We start from the raw sequence: 22,602 nt of genomic DNA on the forward strand, positions 1-22,602 counted from the left end.
TTTTGATTAAACGCAACGCACGGCACCTGTAAAATGGCAAACGCCAGGCAATGGCTAACGGTAGTAACGGCATCATCGTTGTACGCATCATATACCGCAATGAATAAGTGCCTATAATTGGGACTTTTAGAGCTTATTTGCAACGGCGACGGCCATTTTAATATGCCAAGCACATACAACGGTAACGGCAAAAAGCTGCTTATGTACGCGAGAGAGCGTAATGTAATATGCTCTCACTCACTCGCTCTCTTTCGCTCGCTCTCCTGCGCCGACTCACACGAGCTGAGCGCTGATTGGCTGTGTGTGGTTATGGAGCCATTGCTCCATTTTGTTAGCGACACGCCCTACGTTGGCGTCGCCGTCGTCGTCAGCGTCGACGCCGCCGCTGTTGTTGTCTGTTGCTCGCTGGCGCTGCTAAGAGCTAATAAAGTGAAATGAAATAAAATGCTGCCATAATTGAAGTCGTTAATGCTAAAACCATGAATACTAAAAAGTTTTCTTTTACTGCAGCTCAGTTGCGGCTGTAATAACAGTAAACTGCACTGCTTCAATGACGGGTTTGATGCTCAAAGACAGCGTACTGAAACGGAAAAAGATATATCTGCTCAGCAGTAGAAATAATAATAACCTTAAGCTTATATACCTTCAACTTATAAATATATGAAAACCATTTTGCTGTTATAACCAGAATGTAACGTAAACACCTAGTTTCATGCTTACGTGAACCAAAAATAGCGTAAGGTTGTTTCCAATTTTTAGTACACATATATGTTTCATACCACCAAACTTTCGCACCTCATGCAACTTTCCTTGCCACTACTTTCAATAATAGTAGCAGTACGGCAGCACAAAATATTGCCACTCATTTTATAGCACAAAGTGTGACCGTCGTAAAATTGCAGAGTCGCACATTGCTAAGTTATCGATAGACAATTGTTAACAGTGCTCTTTGAGGACAACAGTGCACCAACATTCGGCTAACATCAGCATTTACGTTAACATACATATTCGGGAAAAAACATTGGAACGGGTTGGACGCGGATAGCACACTTCTGCATTTTTCTGCGAAAAAATTCAATCAAAGCGGAAAAATAAGCGGTATTTACAGGGAAAAATCGTTTTGCGATTATAGTAGAGATTTCTTTGTATCACGCGACAATTGTTTGTTTTCGTTGCATCGCGAGGCAAAGCAACGCCAACGAGAAGAAAAAAAATCAGAAATAAAGTGCGCTAAAAAAAGTGAAATCTAATGCTAAAAGTCAATTTCTTATAGCCGAAAACGTGATTCACAAAATAACCATCAGGGCAATTAATTTTATGTGACGAATTGTTTTAAATAAAAAATGGGAACGAAAGTGCAACAAAACGACAACGCTGCCGCCGCCGACGTCGCAGCAGCGCCAACGGCAGAAGCGGCCGCCACCCACAGCAACGCCAACGCCAACGCCACAACAACAAGAACAACAGCAACGATAAAAGCAGAGCCCGAGGCAGAAGCAGCAGCAACGGCAACAGCTACATCAGGCGCAACAACACCAACGCATATAATGGAGGTAAAGTCACAAACGCTGCCCACACATGCAGCAGCGCCGACGCCAGTGCTAATCATTCCTGCCGCCCAGGCTTCCACGATGGCCACAAATGCCGCCAAAAAGATACGGCGCGCCTTCTCCATGCCACGCAATCCGTTTCGCTGGTCGCGCAAATTCAAGACGATCGGAACGACAGCCGGCAGCGGCACCGGAGTCGCTGACAGCGACGGTAACGTCGGCAGCGTTGCCAGCAGCACGGGAATTTCATCCTGTGTGAGCGGCGGCCGGGGACGTAGCGGCAGCATTGTAACTCTCAGCAGCTACGAGGCGACTGCCTCTGAAGCGCCCATTGGCAAGGACAAGCATACAATTGGCTCAAATAGGGCGGCGACCATTGCAGTCGGCAACAGTAGTAGCAGCGGCAACAACAACAGCAGCAATAATAACAACAGCGGCAGCAACAACAACAAGCGTGCACGTGCGATGCGTCGGTCGTCCTTCAGGAAATTTCTGAATCGTATCGCTCAGCACTTGAGCGCAACGGTGAATGTTGGGGTAAGCACTAGAAATATAACTGTAAATTTAAACAGACAGGCACACACACATGCATTTGTAATTATATGCATATGCATGCAATATTGCTAGAGTGGAACTGATTTCGATGCGTGACACGAACGAACCGCTCACGAAATTTGCTATCGCATTAGACAAGTCCCACGGGCGCCCATCTCTAGGATGCACTACTGTCAACTACTTCTTTGTAGAAATGTGTGTACATATTTTCGCTTTCTTTGTTCAACAGCAGCCGCTAACTCCCCTTTGATAAGCAGCGCATTCCCAGTGCTTATTGCCGAGTGCCGAGTGCTGAGTGCTGCTGTTCATATGTGTGTGTGTGCGTGTATTTATAAAAACATCGTTTGGTGTTGGCGTTATCGTTGCCTTTGTTTTGCTCAGCATTGCCGCAGTCGCCGCCTCTGCCGCCGTCGCAGTCGCAGTCGCAGCCGCTGCCGTCGCCGTCTTTGTCTTTTGCGCTTGCACTTTGCTGCCTTCTTTACTTTTGTGCAATACATTCAAAGTTTTACAGTATTTGACACACATACTTAAATAAAAATTAATGGATGTACAAATGCAAGCATGCATACATACACATGTGTGTCCTGCATTGCGTGCCAATTGTTCTTGTTGTGTGTTGCTGCCACCCACTGGGCGCGCCATACGCTGGCCAAATCGGCGTTTGCCACGTTTCCATGTTTCGTTTGGGCTGTTGTTTTTTTTGTTGAGCCGCCGTCTGCTGAGTCACACTGAAATGCGTGTTGATAACAGAGACAACGGCAATCGGCGTGTTGCTTTCCCTCACCGTACGCCTGGAGTCTAATAAAACTTATGTTTTTTTTTTTTTTTTTTTTTTTGTAAAAATTTTTATATTTTATTAACAAGCTTACTGCTACCATAATGGCAACTTAATCTAGTTCTACATTAAAAATAATAACAAAAAGATCTAGACTTAGATTATATATTTATGTGTTAATTTTTAATATTACTTTAACATTACTATTTATATTATATTAATATGGTTTTGTTTAGTGAAATATTTTTCTTTTATATTTAATTATGTTATCACTCTTTTGGGCAAGTCCGTTGGGTGGCACTTCTTGAGTCGTCTCTTCCTCGGCTTGGCAGTTAGCCGTCTGGCTAGTACGTTGCTGTGGCTGTCAAGGCGTTCTATATACCTTGCGGAACGTGATTGTAGGACATCTCCCACCTTTGGAACCTTTAGATCCTTTTCGATGTCTCGAGTCCTCATGTACCATGGGGCATCGCAGATTCGCCTCAGGATCTTTGCTTGGGCGACTCTAATTTTTTCCAAGTTTGATTTGGATGCAATGCCGTATATTTCTAGGGCGTATTTCCAGATCGGGCTTAGGATGCTTTTGTATATCGTAGTTTTACTATATAGCGACAGCTTGTTTTTTGGAGCAAGAAGCCATGCCATTTTTCTGGATTTTGCCATTATTGACTGCCGCACCATGGTTGTATGGGCCTTAAAGTTTAGCTTCCTGTCCAGTAAAACTCCAAGGTACTTGTATGAGCTCTTTTGCGGGATTCTGGAGCCAAGCATGGTGATGCCGCTGCAAGACAAAGTTCGTGTGGTAAACGTGACATTTACGCACTTGCTGGTGTTGATGCCTATGTTCCATTTTCTGGTCCATCCTTCAAAGCTATTTACGTACTGCTGCAAGGATTCCGTGGCTATGTTGATGCTAGGACTTCTGGTCAAAACTGCAGTGTCATCTGCGTAGGTTGCTATCAGGACGTGTTCCTCATCTAGTCCAGTAACTACATTTGTGGTTGGCATGTCAGCTGTGTATAGGTTGTATAGCGTGGGTCCAAGCACGCTACCCTGTGGGACACCTGCGCAAACTGAGCGTTTCGAGGACTTTTCTCCACTCACAACGACTCTAAAGTACCTGTCAGTGAGGAAGCTTGAGACAAGCTGGAATAGCTGCGGTGGTAATATGTTCTTCAGTTTAAATCGGAGACCATCGTGCCACACTCTGTCAAAAGCTTGTCGGATGTCCATAAAAACAGCAGCCGCATACATTTTTTGTTCCATAGCGTCGAGGGAGAAGTTGACCACACGATGAAGTTGTTCCGGCGTACCGTGCCCTTGTCTAAATCCGAACTGCCAATTCGGTATTTTTTGCTTTACAGGCTCGAGCTTTATGATACGATCCAGGATCACTCTCTCTGCCATCTTCCCTAGCGCCGAAAGTAAGCTGATTGGACGGAATCCCTCAACTTCCGTGTGGTTTTTTCCAGGTTTGGGTACCATCGTGATCAACGCCATCTTCCAGCAGGTTGGGAAGTGTCTCAGTCTAAGCATGCTGTTGAGTATTAGGACAATAAACAATAACGCTTTTTTGGGCAGTAGCTTTAAAGTTCTATTATCCAGCAAGTCCTCTCCAGGAGATTTTTTGGTTTTCAGTTTTTTGATTTGCAGCACAATCTCTTGGAGAGTGACTGGAGTTGCAGGCAGTGACATCTGGAAGGGCGTCTCCAAACTTAGCTCAACGTCTCTTCTGGTCCTATCGGAAGTGAGATTAAATGGCTTAAATCTTTCCTCTAAGCTGTCTGCAAAGACTTCGGCTTTCTGTTGACTGGAGTAGCACCAACCACCCAATGGATTTTTAATTGGCATTTTCGGTATAGCGACCCTTTTAAACCGACTTGTAAGTTTCCAGAGTGTGTAATTGAAAGGTGCATCGGGGCCCGCACTTTCTAGTATTCCATCAATTTTCTTCTGCTTGACTTTTGCAAGGACCTTTTGCAGCCGATTGGATAGCCTTGCGTAGATCTGGTGGACTCGAGTATCCCCAGTTCTTGAGTATTCTCTTCTCACCCTTCTTTTGAGCCTTATAAGCGCGTCAACATGTGGGGGGAGAATATCTCTTCGATGTTGTATTTGCGAGCACTGGGTTACTGGAGTAGCAGAAGATGCAGCTAAGGACACGTTTCTCATGAAGATTGAGATTGCATCTTCAAGATCATCCGGACTATTAATTTCCATATTGAGGTTGGTTTTGCTAGCCAGTTCTGTTTGAAAAACTTTTACACTTGAGCCTCGAGGTAGAATATATTGCCTCTTAGATTTGCTTTGGTGTGCAGAATGCACTGTTGCTATGACAGGCAAATGATCCGAGGAGAGCTCATACCTTATTTCAGCTGCTAGCTTGTTTCTCTCAATCCCATTGGTTATAAAGAAGTCCAGAGCAGAGGGTGTGAGTCGAGTGTTATAAGAGAAGAAAGTTGGCTCACCAGTGGCTAGGATTTCGCACGAACTGTTGGCAATGGCCTCTTGCAAATGCTTCCCTCGAGAACATGACCTGTTGTTACCCCACCAGGGATGCTTCGCATTAAAATCACCACCAACTATGAATCTGTTGCCCAAGCTTTGAATTAGTTGCTCAAAGTCGTCTTTTGTCCACGATTGGTTGGGGGGCAGGTATATTGCAGAGATCTTGATGCAACCACCTTGGGTCAATATGCTCACACTGGCAGCTTGTATGTTCGGTTTTGAGATAGCTTCGTGCTCCACATGAGAAATGTTCGATCGAATGAAAAGAGCAGATCCGCTTTTCGCTGTTCCACTGGGGTGAGCAGCATAATATTGGTCATAACCTGGCAGATATACTAAAAAGCCGGGTCGCATGTGCGTCTCAGTAATGAGCATTATATCTATTGTATTGGCACTTAGGAATAGTTTTAGCTCTTCAATGTTCTTCGCTAAGCCCCTTGCATTCCACAATCCAATTTTTATTTGTGGACTGTTCATTTTGAGATCAGTTTTAGAGCCAGGTCACGAAAGGCTTTATTTGCCTCAATCGAATCCTGCATTAGTTTGAACAGTTGATCCATTCTGCTGTTTAGGTCAAATATAGCTTTTTCGAGCTCTTTGAATTTGCTACCAAATTGCTCATACTCAGGGCAATCTTGCACCTGTGAGATGACGCGTGCTGCGTTCGTCTTATTATGTTTCGGTCCACGCTGTCTAGTTATGTCAGCATAGGAGAATCCACCTCTAACTGTAGCATTAGGAATGAATTGAGCTTTGACCGATGGTTTATTACTTTTGCTGCCGTTTAGCATCCCTTCTTGAGGCAATCTTGCTGGCGGCTTAAGTTTTTTGCTCAGCTCAATTCTGACTGAACAGTTTTTGTAGCTAGATATGTGATCGCCACCGCAGTTAGCGCATATCGATTCACTGTCTAGCCTGAGGTCGCACGAATCCGACCCTGTGAGATGATTGCCTGAGCACTTTCCACAGACTGGCTTTTTAAGGCAATAATTTCGGGTATGTCCAAAGTCCTGGCATCTGAAGCATTGCACCAAGTCTTTGCTAAACTTTGCCTTGGTAACTGATACCCTATGCCGTCCAATTTGCGTAATGTTAAGTGCCTCACTAACATTTTGGCTCTTCTTTAAGTTAACGTAAAACAAACTCTGTCTAGTTTTTAGGTTTATTACGTCTTCGTCATCCCCTGGGTTAACTTCTATATTACGCCAGTCCGGCTTCCTGGGGCAGTAGATGTTCTTGACTGCGTGGCCTCTTTCCGTGAACGTGCGTTCGATTAGTTGTTTAGGCACATTAGGATGAATGCCTCTTACAATTACCCTGTATGGGGTGTCCTCTCTTAGCTGATGGTGCCAAAACTCACAATTTTTCGCCGTCAGCATTCTAACAATTGCGCGAAAGCTTTCTGAATGTTTAGCGTATATGCGCGACACTCCCGATCTGGATGTACGAATGTCATACTCGTCGGCTTGGACTACAGCATTGATTTCTTCTTCCAGCTTATCCATTTTGTTCACTTGAGGCACGCATATAGCTGGAGGTTTGGGTGCTCTGCTTATTTGCTGGTCTTTGGCAGTCTCACAAGCTTGTTCGTCCTGGCTTTCTTCTTCCAGATCCATAATAGAATCTGCTTCCTCAGCAAGCGCTGCGTAGCGATTGCTGCTTAGTGTACTGCTTGCAGACACTGTTTTGGAGGGCACTTTTTGTTGGCCAGTAGCTTGCACCTTTGCCTTACGAATTGTATTGGTTTGCGCTCCACCTTTTCGCTTCTTGCTTACGCCTAGTTGGAATTGGCATTTGACATTATGCGTAGCTATACGTGCCAAGGTGTCGTTCAGTGGCTTGTTGCCCGCCAACATTGTTGAGGTCATGTTGGGCCCTTCAGTGGCCGCCACAGTGTAGGTGGAAGTTGGAGCACAGCTTGCTTGCGTCATAGTTACAGTACATGTGTAACTTGTATGGCAACTCGTTGTTAGCGATGAGAACGAAATGTTTGTTCTGTTTGCCAAATTATCTAAATTACTGTTTGTTGGCATCCCATTACTTGTAAGCTGTGAGCGTAATTGTGAACGCATGGTAGCCGGGTCAGCGTACGATATCTTCCTCATCATCTCTGTCTTCGAACTTCTCTCACTAAGAAGCGAGCAAGACGACAAGTCTTCATCCATTCTTACAATTGCTACTATTTAAATAGTTAAATAGGCAATTGTAGGTAGCTTCCGCAGTTCAAAAAATATGCAAGCGCAAGGTAAAAGGGTGTCGACCTCTCGCTAGCGCGGAGCGCAGGGCGAGGGGCAAGCGAAACACCGCTAAAGTCTCTCTCTTTACTGTAAGTTACCGTAATATGCAGCCGCCACCGCTCAGCAGTGGCTAAAAATAGCTCGCGTTTCGTTTTATTTCCAAATACTGATTTCTTATTTTTGCAAATAAATGTTGATTTTTTGTCAGATGTATCGCTATCGATGAATCACTCTTTCTCTAAAACTTATGTACAGCCAGACACAGGCAGCAAGAAAGGGCGAGAGAGAGAGAGAGAGAGTGTAATTCACATAGTAATGTTATGTTAAAGTGTATGTGTGTATATAGGTCAGGTTTACAAAAAGACTAAAAACCATATGCAAAAATGTTAGTTAAACTGTTAAAACTTTCTAACAGTTTCGTAAGCCGAAAATAATTAAGAGCGTGATAGAGAGAGAGAGAGAGAGAAGGAGAGGGAGAGAGTAACTCGAGTGCGACTTGTCACTGTTTATTCTTTATTTTATAGACTTTAAAATGTAATTACCATGCTGACAGCGCATGGAAATTAATGTTATTTTTAAACAATTGCTGTCTCATTATTATTTTTATAATTTATTTCGCTGAGAAAGACCCTAAATTTGTTGCAGGTGCTGGTGTTGGTGGGCGTTGCGGCAGGGTCTCCCATTGTGTTTCATTTCTGTTTTGTTTTATTTTAAAAATATTTTGCCCCCAACAATTGTTCAAACAATTTGTGTAAATGTTGGCAACATTCGTGGCTATATATAATAATAACAATAAATAAATAAAAACAGGCAGCGACAAGCTCGGCTAGAGCAGCAATAAGAATAACAACAACAACATGTCAGAATAGTAACAACAACAAAGCGGCTCGAGACAAAAGTTTTTTTTTTTTTAGTTCGTGCGCTGTTGGAGCGTAGCCGAAGCTGCCACAGCTGCAGCTGGGGCCCAGACAATGGCGACACACAGCAGTCCTGAAGACAACTCCTCGCGGCAGATTGACAAATGTGTGCCACGCTTCATCATCTGGAAGAAAGAAGAAAGAAAAGCCTGAAAGGCAAGGCGCACAAATGTGACAGCCGACAGTTGTATACACTTACGCGTACAGTGGGGTGTGTGCTGCACTGAAATTCAATTTGCGCTAACAAGACGCATACATATGCATACATATACATATGGGTATTTGTATGTGTTATAATAAGCATGTAGATTAATTGTAGAGGGCAAGACCTTAGACCGTTCGCTGCTGACCTTTTACGCGACTCGAATTCCTAAGCGTTAGCACGAAATACACAATTTCAAATGCACGAAACGAATTGAATTGGAGGCAACTTCAATGATGATGATGATATATATATGACTATATTATAAACATGCATATAAATAGTTACAGTGAAAGCTCGACCGAGTGCACTGAAATTACAAACAGCTAAAAAGGGTTTACTTGCAGTTGAGCAGAGGCTCTAGGCAGCTGTTCGTTAGCAGAGCTTTCACTGTACTCTGCTGTATTTTGTATTTGGTTTGTTTTTTTCTATCTTAAGTGAAGGCCTTCTGTCATTAACCAAGATTTCGGCTGTGCCACCTTTCACCAGCTGTGGTGAGGCAATTGTCCATTGTTGCGGCTGCTATTGCTACTGTTGCTGCTGCTGTTGTTGCTGCTGCTGATGCTGTTGCTGTTGCGACTATTGCCGTTGTTATTGTTATGATTACCTCACATTCCAGCTGGGAGCCTCGACAGTTGATTTATGATTCACGCTTCAAGCATCTCGCATTGATTTTATTCAAATTGCCTATCCGCAGCAAGTGCAAAGCGAATAAGCTGAAATAACAACAAAAAACATCTACAACAACAATTCAATTTGGCTTATTAAAATGCCAATTGGTGCATTGCGCGTGGGCCGACGTCGCATTGTGCAAAAATTGCATGCCAAAAAACAAAAAAATGAGAGAAGGAAAAATATTGCACGTATGACAAACGGCCGCAAAATGCCTAAGGCCGGCAGGCGCAAAGGGGGCGGGACTGAGCTGGGAACTTGGTTAGCTAGACGATATTAAAGTCAAGCAAACAAAAAAAAAAACTGGCATTCAATAGGGAAACGTGCAACATAAATTTCACACGCTTTGGCAGAGCAGCTGCTGATGGCAGCGTGTCGAAACATCTGCCGAACATCGCATGAACTAGGCTAGACTAAACCCTAGTGGCATTAACTAAATTAGTCACAGGCGAATTTGATCGGTACTCATGTCTTTTTAAGTATTTGATTACTATACTTATATTGTTTATTTTGTTATTCCAACATTCCAAGTTTGTTTATTCGTGCTGCGTCGTGTCACGACACGCAACGCGCTCCGCTTTATTAACAACACGTGATTTGCTTTGTATGGCTGTATTAGGGTGCGACCAATCAGGAAGAAGGAGGAGGCGAAAGAGGGGCAGCGGGTTTCATTTGCAAGCCATTTCCGTAAGCTTTTGGCCGCCCACCGTTAGACATGGAATACTATGTAGCATGTTGTTGTTGTTGTTGTTGTTGTTGCCGTTGTTGCACTTGTTGATGGCCGAGATTAGTACGTAACAGCGTGTGCCTCCTCACTGTCTCTGTGTGTGTGCGTGCGTGTGTGTGTGTGTGTTTATTTCGCTGCTGATTTTCTATGATATTCACCGTGTGTACGTTTGCTCTGTTTGCCTGTGTTTGTGTGTGTATTTCGCGTATTTCCGCTAGGCAAAAGCTAACACGTAACGTTTTTTTTTTTTTCGATTGTGTAGTTGTGCGAATTATTTTGTCTGTTGTTGGTTTTGCGCACGTTTTGCTACTCACTCTCTGTCTCTCTCTCGCTCTTCCACTCTCCGGGTCTCTCTCACTCGCTCACTGTTGCTCTTTTGAATTCGCTTTCAAGGTAAAATCAATTGAGATCAAACTAATTGAAAATGTTTTTCAAAACGGGTGTTGTTTTTGCTATTTTTTTTGTTTTTTTTGTATCTATAGTATATTTGTGTGTATTTTTATAGCAGCATATTTTCATAAACAATTGTGCGGCGCGCGTGTAAAAATAGTCGCTTTGCAGCATTAACAACAACAAGAACAATATAAATTTCTGAAACTATGCGCTAAACTAGTTGATTAGCTAAATAAAAAAATATAAAAAATATACAAAAATATATACATACACATATGTATACTATCATGCGAATCAGATCAGTTTAGATCAGCAGACACAGTTCATTCACTTAAGCGGCAATCAGTGTTGGCTGTGACTACTGTAATTGTCTGGTTTTCAGTGTTGCTAAGCTCAGTTAGGTAATCAACAGCTAAAGTTGAATTAACTTAGACACACAACTAATCTATTTATAAGGCTGCTATCAGTTGAGCAGCCTAGACGTAGACTGTTCTTGAGAGATACGAATCATCTCAGCTTACAGCTTAATTTAGTTTTTTATTCAATTGAATATAATATTCATTCAGAGATAAGGATATATACATATATGATATATATACATATATCATTCTAGATTAGCGTGGAATTTATATAGCACTCAGCTTTGTTTGCGCTCTCTCTGCTTGCTTCACTTTCACATCATTCAGCTTTTGTCAGCAGATACGAATCTCTTACACTTTATCAAATTGAAGTTTTTTAAATCATTGTAATTCGTTTGTCAGTTTTATTTATAGCAGATTATGAAGTGTGCTTTTAATTGCTCACATGTCTCAATAATATTTCAATGTACAATTAATGCAATGACCCTGAACTCTCTCAGTTAATGTATTTATAAGTATATTTATCCAAAAATACAACAAAAGGTCAGATGTTCAAAATGGCGCCCATTTTCTCTCTAAAAAAACATTACAAAAATAATAATCACGGAAAGCACTCGAATGTTTGCTGGTTATTGTACGCATATACAAATGTTTAAAAATATATTTATCATACATACATACATACACACACACATACATACATACCAGACACATAATTAAAAAGGGGCTGCTTTAAAGCAAAAATGTTTGCTTCACTTCAAGTTAATTGCAGACATAAATTTCAGCTCGCAGCGCCTATTATAGTGCCTAGATACTGTTATTATATACCACACACATAGATATCTATGTATGTACTTCTAGCTGTCATCAAAATTGTCCACGTAACGCAATTATAAGTTGTGTTTGTTATGCAGTCAAGCGTGCTTGATAACCAAATAAAAGTGCAAATTTGCCTAGCTAACTGGACCGTTTGTCCTTGGGATATCATAGAACCGAAGCAGCTCGAATAGCTTGGCTAACGAATACGAATACAAATACTCATACTCTCATATTTATATTCAAACATTCGTTTTGTGTATCGCGCCGCTGATAAGCGAGCGACAATTCACACAGTCAAGGTGCTGATTAGGAAAACCTTGGTAGAAATATCTGTTCTCGAGAACAACAACAAAAATGTGGGCGTGTTGGCCACGTGTGGCGCGAGCACCATTTATATAAGCAGCGTAAAACAGTGCATTCTATACATAGGCACACATACATACATACATAGGTATGTAGTTATATTTATAGCAACGATCGCCTGATCAAAACATTTGTCAAGTGTTAACATCGTTGGCTAAGGCAAAAGCATTCATCAAATGACTTAGAGTGTCAAGTGTATTTGCTCGATGGCCCGTTCGATTGAATTCAATTGGAATTGGAATTGAAATTGGAAACACAATCGTAATACATCAAGTTCTACAACTAATTGCATTAACAAAAACAAATAAATCCACAGAAGCTTTGTTTTCGAATTTATTGAACAGAGACAACGATCAGACTTGAAAGCTACGCAAGCGTCTCAAGAGGTCTCCTTCTCTATCTGTATCTCTGACGTCTTTATGACGTCTTTTAATCACTAAATCGTTAAAATAATCAAACCACATTTAAACGGAAGCCATTAACAAAAAGTAAACACTAAAATGAATTAGCAATCAGTTTTAATGACGTCGAATTCGACTGTCACGTGTGAACATTTTATTTAACACCTCAGGCATTGGCATAATTAGTAAGTACAATCGCTGACGAGTGCAATAGGTTAGGCATATTAACATTTGTACCCTGCATGTGAAAGCTGTTTGCATTTTATAAATCGGAAATCGACTCGCCTGACCATTGGCAAACTTGTTTATATGCATAAAGAAAGTGGCTCCGCCGGGCAGGTCTTTGTTTAAAAATCTTATACAGTTTTGGCATGTCATTCAAGCTGGCTTTTGCTGTCTGAGAAACTTGGGTATAAAGTCTCATCTATAAGCCAAAATCAATGTGATGCCAACTCTATTCAAAGTTGATAAGAATTAAATGAGATATGGAATCTGCAATATGAGCTCAATATATATAGGCTAACTACTAGTTGCTTAGCATATGACTTTAAAAACACAACTTAAACACAACAAATCTGTAGTAGCTGAACTTTTCGTAAAACAAGTGACTTCAGAAGCTAGTACATATATGCATATATCGCATATATACATACCTATTATTTATTTTATAAATTCCAAAACAAAGTTGACGAACCGGTAGAACAAACGACGACGACTCTGTAGCTGAATAGAGCGCTCTGTGGGCCAAGCCTAGTTTTTTTTTGTTTTCTTTTTAGCTTAAGCTCTGTTATTTCATTCATGCCTGGCATCAAAAAATAATAACAACAACAACAGCAACGATGTCAATTATCTTCAATTATTTACAATTATTTAATAAAACGTAAGCGTAACGGCAAACTACAACAACAACAACTACAATAGCAGCAACAACACTAGCGCCTATTGCTGCAACTGCCACTGTCACTTGCTGCAGTTACGTAAAGGCAGCAACAAAATTACTCATACGACTCGTAGGAACGATTGCTTTGGGACAGATAAGTAATCGACGCCTCTGGGCCTTATCGAGAGACACACATAAACAATTCGGGCGATGGAATTTTTTCTAGATAGACAAAACAAAACGAAATATTTCAAAAGAGCAAACAAATCACAATATTCGATACCAAGTAAATAATATTCACAAACACATAGTCAGATAAATAAATATATATATATATACATATCTGCAGAAGTATGTGTATACAGGAATCAGTTGTTACTTGAAACCTGACTCATGTATTATTCTTCTTGCTTTATTTTATATAAACAAACAAGTAAAAAGCGCATGCAAAACAAAAGATAAACGCGTTAAATATATAAATAAAATGATGATAGAATTGCTAGAGTAAATTGAGACAAGTGGCGACGTAGACGACGCACACACGATGACGGCTTCTAAGGCTGGTCAGATCAATTAACGAAAAGAAATACAAAAAAAAAAAAAAAAACTAAACTAAATGGGGCTGTTGACTGCTAAATGCCGTTGTCTTTATACCCTAACTGACATACGATACGTTAGTTAACAGAAATATGAGTGCGATCCATTCAAAGTTAAACAGAGCCTGGTAAAAGGGGTGCTAATGGAGTTAGCTTTACTATATATGTATATAAAGCATTTCAAATTATTTTTCTTTTTTTTCTATATTTTATATCATTTAATATATACTCAACTGAAGTTTGATCGTCACGTGCTATAGGAGATTCTATGTCTAATATTTCCAGTCACTTTTCTAGATTGATCAAGCAATCCGACGAGCAGGCAGCAAAAGCTGGATCCATTCACCAATAGATTTTAGATTTAAACCAATAATATATATGAGCGATAAAAACTTTTGGCTCGATTTCGACTGAAGTGCACTCTTATTTATCTACGGTTAATGATCTACAATTTATAATGGGGGTACAATCTATAAAGCACTTGTACAATATACGCGATTCGATGCATGATACACAATCTACAGTCAACGATTTACGATCAACGTTCTTAACTGTACGGTATACGATATTCCATGTTCAATTTACGATCTACTATCTCTGATCTATGATATACAATCTAAAATTGTCAGTGTATGATCTTCAATTTCCGAGTGTCTCCGATATCCAATCTATGATCTACGATCTACTTCCAGCTTCAACTCTAAGATCTAGTGCCCATTTTGAATAGAAACATATTGAAAGTTTCAGTTATTTTCAGTACAAGGCGCAAATATAAATAATAATTATTAAAAATAGAATTGTCACACAAACAAAAGTGTTTTTTCTCCTTGTTTATTATGACAATGCAAGATTTATGAATAATGAGAGTCTACGTACCTGAGCTAGAGAATAATGCCTCTATATAAGGTACTAAGTGATTAACAATGCATATACGAAAAATTCCAGGCTTTGTGCTTCATTGTACTTAAAATATAGTCTGATAAAGTGGCTTTATAAATTGTTATTAATGAATTTGGAAAAACTTGTTATTAATTAAAGCCAACTGGGTTCATTGACATTGCAAAAATGAAATATTTAATAAACGATTTTGTGCTGTTACAAGAGTACAGTAAACATTTAGTTCTAAACTGTTGTATTTGAGCTGAAAAGACACACACAAAGTCTTACATGTATGTATGTATAGATATATATATCGAGATATATGTATTAAGATATATTGCCGTACCGGTTTTGATGACCGGCTGGCATTGCGCATACGCCGCGTTTGCCAGAATGCGAGCAATAGAAAGAAACGACGTCGCCGTCTCCAGCTGTGTGAGAAATGCTTTACATTTTGTCTGACGCTGGCCACGGCGATTAGGTCACTAGCCAGCGCACATCAGCAAATACATATACATATACATATGCATATTTATATGTGTATACGCGTTTAAAGCAAATTCCACTCAATTTACTTATTGAGGCTCGTCGTGCGTTTGAAATGCCTTTGATTCAGAGAGCCACAACACGCCGGCCCCAGAGTGGGCAAAATAATTTGCTGCTGTTGTTTTCTTGTCTGTCTTTAAGCTGTGTCTTAGCTCGGCTTAGAGCATTTCGTTTTAATTGAGCTTTGTCTAATTGACTAAGCCGCTTTTCGGCTTAATTTGAAACCCCAAACCCCGAGCCCCAAATCTAATCAAATTTTGAATTGACTTAATGCGTAGAAAATTGACTTGAGCAAATCTAAACTGGAGCGGCGAGAAGAAGAATGATGTAATAAAGAGCGAATGATAGGTCTGTGGATAGATCTAGATTTTCTGCTCGAATTCAACCAGATGTATCGATATTACCTGTATCTATTCTCTACTACTTTGCATTGATCTACCCCTATTTGTACACAATTAAAGGGTATACAAAGACTTTACTTTGTCTAGAAACCCGACCTTCGTTCGACTGAAAACAATATAAGAATTTACAACTGCAAATTGCGCTTGGTTGTCAGCCAGGATATATTCTATGACCTCTTTTCTATCAGCAGTCGAGGGGTATAAAATGGGCTGAGCTGGAGAGAGGGCAGGGTATGCATAGTCAGTGTCATTTGTCCATTTGTCGAATGCACTCCATTCCAATGCCAGTGCAATGTCAATTGAGATAAAAAAAATAAAAATAACAACAACGGATGCCGGGTTCACTCTGAAACAAATACAATATAAATATAAAAAAAAGAAAACACAACAACAATGCTTGCAATAACTTGTTGCTGACACACTCATGAATGAATGAATGACAGCATTCACAACATTCACATTCGCAACACAATGTGAATAGTTCAGAGTGTGCTTAGGATTCGTTTCGTATCGGTATTGAGATTGGAATTGGTGTCACATGCACTCGCCGCAAAACTTGACAACAAATCGCTAATGACGTTGCTCAACCCGGCCGGATAGTGTAAGTGACAAAATTGTTGAAGAAATCCGAAGGGGGGCGAGAGAAAGAGAGCGAGTTAAAAGCTAATGATGACTAAGAGAATCTTGGTTAAATTCAATATAAGCTGGAATGCTCTAATGGAGAATGCTAGACTACAAAATACCCTGCGCAGAAAATGCTAAGTGTATTTTATAAATGGAATATTTTGTCTCTTATAGAGAAGTCTAAAATAATAACTAATATTTATTCTATTAATATTATTTGGCAATCTTTCATTATTAATGATATTGATAAAATGATGATGTTAATTGTGATAATCACTACAATAAACACACTCTACACATATATTTAAGCTTCAACTACTTACGCCTTTAACTTATGGTCCTCTCTCTTTTCCATCTAATCTCTTTCTCTTTGGCTTTATCGATATCTCTAATTGTAAATGCAATCAACGCAGTCGCCAGAGAACAACACTGCGCATCGCACAACTTTTATTGAAATCGTGCCATTCTACACCGGATGCTGGCGACGAAAAGAGGTAAAAAATAGAAAAAAAATTAGGCGACCCTTTCATAGAGCTTATATTGATTCCTGTACGCCTGCTTATGCCAAGATCAACTGCGAACACCAGCTCCCAACTGATTCCAAGTGCAACGCCCACGCATTTGCTTTTGGCCCGGCCAATTGTATCTAGTTTTATTGGCAGCCGTTTTTTAGTTTGTTTATCTACTTTGATTTCGTTTGGCCCAGAGTTTTGCGTGGGTTTTTGCGTTTCGAAAAAGAGAAAAACCGGCTTTAGCTAGCGCTTCTTTTGGGTTTTTTTTCCAGCTTTTTTCTTTCCCTCTTTAAGTTGTGCTTTGTTCCATGACGCTATAAGCTTTAAGACTTGCCCCTATAACGCTATGGATCACACTCTGTTTAGTTTAACTGAATGTGCCTGAATTTGCCAACTCACACACACACACACACACACACTTTTGGCATTTAGCATTGACCTCATAGTCAACCCCATAGCCTTTGACCATTTGCCTGTGATTATATATCTATTTCTTTAGTTGTTGCTCTTTTCGTTCTCCTCACTCGCTGCTTGTAATTTCATAATTATAATTCAACAATGTTTTTTTGTTTTTGGTTTTGTGTGTTTCTCTTCATTTGCAATTCGCAATTGCGTTAAATCCACTCGCACCACCCGATGTCTGGCCGTGGGGCTGGCTGGTCTTGTTGTAAAGCATGTTTATAATGTCGTAAATCCATTCGACCTGCGCGTCATTTTTAATGACACGTGCGAGCACAATTTACATACTCACTAAATGCACCAGTTGAAAATATTTACTCTATATATATGTACATAGACCTATATATGTATCTTTATAGGCTATTGCTTACACTTTTCATTTTGTGGTGTGATTATTGTGCCATCTAATTTGATTCAATCACTTCAAATGGCTGCAGCTTATAATTAGCTGTGGCTTACATTGAACTTCACTTGCTTTATCGTCCATTGCCTTACAGGGTATTAATCAGCGATATTATCTTGCTCAAGCTAACTGTTTATGTTGTTTTTTGAGTTGCTCTCGTTCTTTTGGTAATTTTGGTTACTTTAACTTGTGTTTAATATGTTTATATAATACTCTTCTCTATTATGAGGGCCTAACAACAAACATTCAAATAACCCATTCATTACCGTATCTCGAATCAATTTGCTTTTCTGCTCCGTATATTTGTTTGCTTTGTAGATTAGCACTGCTACAAAGTAGATAGCTATAGTACCTACATATATAGATGACTCTCAGTGTATATATATATATTGCATTATCGTCCATGATTCGCATATTAAATATTAGCACAGTGCGGAATCTGTGCTTTATTACGTGATTGTCCGATATAATCTTTCCAATAGAATTGTTGCTGTTGTTCCATATCGAGGTATTTCTTCATTTATCGCAAATTGGCGCTGCTCTAAACAATTTTTAATTGGCAACGAAATTGAAACCCAATTGCCACAAACCCAATCCCCCCATTGAATACCAGTGCCCCTTCCCCTGCGTCGCACGCCAACAGTCGTTGCCCGTTCGCCAGTTCATATTGGCATCGGGCAGTGGAAACGAGTTTCCTTGCACTCATCAATTTGCAGTCTCCAGTGAGTAATCGCAGCGTTCTCTCCTCCTCTGCAGGCGAACAAACATGGCCAGGCGAGCATGGGAAATGCGAATGGAACGGAGCGTGTGCCGCCCATTGGGGGCTATCAGTGGCCCGCCGATCAGACGCCCGGCGTAATGGGCCTTAAAAATCATGGCAACACCTGCTTCATGAACGCGGTGCTCCAGTGCCTCAGCCACACGGACATATTAGCCGAATATTTTGTGCTGGATCAGTATAAGGTAAGTGCAACAGATTGAATGCCTAGATTTTCTATACAGTTTCTCTCACTCCCCAGGCTGATCTGAAGCGTCGCAATAAGATCAATTCACGCAAATTCGGCACCAAAGGCGAACTGACCGAGCAGCTGGCCAATGTGCTGAAGGCCTTGTGGACCTGCCGCAATGAGAGCGATCACAGCACCAGCTTCAAGGCCGTTGTCGATCGCTATGGCACACAGTTTCGCAGCTCGACGCAGCATGATGCACAGGAGTTCCTCTTCTGGCTGCTGGACAAGGTGCACGAGGACTTGAACACGGCCAGCAAGCGACGCTACAAGAGCATCAAGGTAGGCTGCCAGCTCATGCCGCCAACATATCTTTATACCCACTCATTGTAGAATTTTCTAAACACACAGAACTCGTATGGCCGCTCGGATGAGATAATCGCCGCCGAGACTTTGGCGAATCACATACGCTGCAACAATAGCTTTGTGCAGGCCGTGTTCCAGGCGCAGTTCCGCTCCTCGTTGACCTGCCCGCGCTGCCAGAAGCAGTCCAATACCTTCGATCCGTTCCACTGCATTTCGGTGCAGCTGCCGCAGCTCACCCAGCTGACCGTCTTTGTGACTGTGGTTTTCATGAAGAAGCAGCCACGCCAGCTTAAGATGGGTCTGCGTGTGCCCGCCGGCTCGCCCATTGTAGCGCTGCGCGAGCAGCTCCAGGAGACCAGCGGCATTGCCGCGGATCGCATGGTGCTGGTGGATCTCAGCTCCGAGGGATTCACACGCGTTTTCTACGACACTCAGCCGGTGGAGACGCTGAGCAGCGTGGAGAACATCTACTGCATTGAGGTGCCCGAGGTGAGTCCAGCGCCAAAGGCCGCACTAGAGGCTGCGCCCACGAACGGAGCCGAAAAGCCCGCGGCGCCAAAATCAGCTGCCACACATTCCACGGATCTGCTGCTGCTCGTGGCGAATGTGCATCGAAGAAAGGGAGACGTAGGCGAAGGCGATGACAAGGATACTGCCAAAGATGTGTGCACCCGCTTTGGCGCACCCTTTAGCATGAAGGCGCCCAGAGATTGCAGCTACCAGGACCTGCAGAAGCGCATGCTGCGCGAAATGTCTGCGCTCCTCAAGCCGGAAGTGTTCTCCTATGCAACGCCGTTGACGGATATGTTCAAGATACGACTCCAGGATCCCTCTGCCGATCCGGATACATATCTGGAGCAGGTGGAGCATCCGCTGCTCACCGAAATGATTGACATGGCGCTATCGGTGCTCTCTGCGGAAGCGGGGCCGACACACATCAAGCTGCTGCTCGAATGGAGCGCGCCCGAAGCGCACTTCGTGCAGCTCCAATCGGATGCCGACGAAATTGTGGAGCACGAGAGCGTAGCGCGGCTCAGCGCCAGCAAACTGAACGATACGGCCGCCCTAACGCTGGAGCAATGTCTGGAACATTACACCAAGGCGGAAACGCTCAGTGCAGAGGATGCCTGGCGCTGTCCGCACTGCCAGCAGTATTTGCCCGTGGTCAAGACGTTGGGTCTGTGGTCGCTGCCCGACATATTGGTTGTGCACTTCAAACGCTTCCGTCAGCATCAAGCCAAGGGGCCGCAGGCAGCCAAACTGACTACCATGGTCAAGTTTCCGCTGACTGCTTTCGATATGTCGCCGCACTTGGCGCGTGGAGTGCGGGAATACAACAGCCTGGGATCCGCCATAGAGCAGACGGGCAAGAAGAGCAAGAGCTCCGGTGACTCGCGCTCCTCCACGTTGAACTCACGCGCCGAGCCAAAGGACACGCGCTACGATCTGTATGCCGTCTGCTACCATCAGGGCGACACTCTAGAGACCGGCCATTATACGGCGGCCTGCAAGAATCCGTACGACCGTCAGTGGTACAAGTTTGACGATCAGCGTGTTAGCAAAGTGCCCGAGAATGACATCGAACAGGACATTATTAACAACGAAGCGTATATGCTCTTCTATCAGCGACGCAACGCTGACGCTGCCGCCGAGTGCTCCGGCTCCAGTTCCACATCGGGCGATCATTGGGTGTCGCGCATTGCGCCGCCACCAGCAACTGCCAGCAAAGAGAAGGATATTGTGCCAACGACATCGGATGCGCCTGAGCCGGTGCCAGCTGTAGCCGAGAAGACGCCCGCCAAGCCAATGGCTGTGCCCATTCCCATACCCATTGCAGCCTGTGAAATCGAGGAGCAGGTTGAAGGTGAGTGCTGCACGGCTTACTTGAGAAATAAATATGATAATTTTTACAATTCTTCAGTTACTTCTGCAGAAGCCATCACGGAATCATCAACTAAGGATGCGCTCAATATGGAGGCAATAGCGTTTGCCGATGCCGATGCTGAAGCGGAGCCTGTCTTGTCAGCTGAGTCAAATGCTGAGCCAGCTGCGCCGTTACCCACAACGCCAATGCCAGTCACTGCGGAGCCAGCTAGTGCAGCTACTACTTCTACCATAGAAGAGGCTGAGGCCACGCCCATATTTGCCATGGACGAGGACTGCGCTGAAAAGCAGCCGAAGGTAACGGCCGACGATGCCACAGCGCCCAGCGTGGCGCCCCTTGAGGCAGCCAGCGCAGCTCCTGCTCCAGCAGAAGCCACAACCAATGGCCATGCTGCCAGCCCTGGGACATCCTCAATATCCAGTTCGGCTTCATCGGTTAGTTCGCTCTCGTCACGCTCCTCGCCACGCTCGCTGAGCACCTCCGTGACGGCCGCCTCGACGCTGCAGAACAAGTTCAATGGGCATATGAATGCCGCATCTGCTGCAGCGGCGCTGCTCAATGGCAATGCAACGTCGCAGTTGTCTTCCAGTTTGCAGCTCTCGCGGCATGCGATGCAGAACAACTGCAATCACAATTGGTACGGCTCGCGCAGCAGCGTCTCGGCCATCGAGAGCGCCACACAGCAGCAGCAGCAACAACAACAGCAGCAGCAACACCAGGCTGCAGCCGCTAGCCTCAGTCTGCGGCACTCATTCTCCACCAGCTCCAATTACAAGTTGCGCGAATGCAGCGAAACGCTGTCTTCGCTCCTGCGCAACTCGGCCAACACCTGCAGCAAGGATACGCTGCTTTTTATAGACCAGCAGAACCACCATCATACGAGCGGCTTGATTGAGGACGATGATGATTCATACATGGGTCGCTCCTTATGGGTAAGTTTGTCCCACACCACTTAGTAAATGTGATTAATTAATATATTTATAATATGAACTCTCTCAGATTTCACCTGTGACGCCACACAAGCTAATTACCGTCTCCCCCAAGAATTAATGACGATATTGTTATTCGATTTGGAATCAGAATCACTCACACACAAAACGCACTATAGATATAAGCCTAAAGTTTACTTTATATTGAATATTTCGATCGATGCAGTTGCATCCATATATACATACGTATAGTTGTAAGCTACAAGATGTTATACACAACGTTTACTTTAACAATTTGCGATTTACAAACATATATACACATACTCGTATATAGCATTATATAAGCATATACATATATATACATATATTTAAGCTAGTTTAGGAGCGAGAGTTAATCAGCTTTTGTTTTTGATTTGGTTTTAAGTTAATTTATTATGAGCAAGAGACGATTGTTAACTAAATCGGGAAAATTTTTAAAACAATTGACATTGCATTGTATATTATTATTTATTTAGTTTAATGCGAAAGTACAATATGATTTGATTTTTAATTCTTTTCATGCAAAACAAATGCAATAATATTTTTTGTTATATAAACTCGATTTAGAGCAGTCCGTGCAAGGCATATGTAGAAGAGGAAGATGAAGAAACCAAGTTTCAAGCTGCGTATTTATATGCATACGATCAGCGTATTGTGT

The 22,602-nt window shown here is 42.4% G+C and overlaps 2 protein-coding genes across 6 annotated transcripts in view; both read left to right on the top strand.

The window, feature by feature from the left end:
* The window catches only part of LOC108654236 (uncharacterized), a 125,383-nt gene that overhangs the window by 73,018 nt on the left and 29,763 nt on the right, over positions 1-22,602 (top strand). The window lies entirely within an intron of this gene.
* On the top strand, positions 986-22,554 carry Usp15-31 (Ubiquitin specific protease 15/31). Of its 5 annotated transcripts, XM_089261827.1 has the most exons (8): positions 986-1,553; positions 1,623-2,087; positions 16,818-16,898; positions 18,535-18,741; positions 18,798-19,067; positions 19,119-20,955; positions 21,013-21,908; positions 21,976-22,554. In XM_089261827.1, exons 1-8 carry the CDS (start codon positions 1,344-1,346, stop codon positions 22,024-22,026), a joined length of 4,017 nt encoding a protein of 1,338 aa, XP_089117953.1. In that variant the 5' UTR covers positions 986-1,343; the 3' UTR covers positions 22,027-22,554. The 5 variants fall into 5 exon arrangements, with proteins under 5 accessions (XP_089117953.1, XP_017960427.1, XP_017960428.1 ...); XM_018104938.3 differs by having other exon boundaries at positions 986-2,087; XM_018104939.3 differs by having other exon boundaries at positions 986-2,087; positions 19,137-20,955.

This window comes from Drosophila navojoa, chromosome 5 (assembly GCF_054131105.1).
Source record: "Drosophila navojoa isolate 15081-1374.11 chromosome 5, UAZ_NAV_1.0, whole genome shotgun sequence".
Taxonomy (NCBI): domain Eukaryota; kingdom Metazoa; phylum Arthropoda; class Insecta; order Diptera; family Drosophilidae; genus Drosophila; species Drosophila navojoa.

What these genes read in the sequence shown, in the direction of transcription:
- Usp15-31 (XM_018104938.3), top strand. Translation starts at nt 1,344, where the DNA reads ATGGGAACGAAAGTGCAACAAAACGACAACGCTGCCGCCGCCGACGTC. An exon ending in GCGCAACGGTGAATGTTGGG is followed by an intron (nt 2,088 to 16,817) that starts GTAAGCACTAGA and finishes CAATCAACGCAG; the next exon opens with TCGCCAGAGAACAACACTGC. An exon ending in GACGCTACAAGAGCATCAAG is followed by an intron (nt 19,068 to 19,118) that starts GTAGGCTGCCAG and finishes CACTCATTGTAG; the next exon opens with AATTTTCTAAACACACAGAA.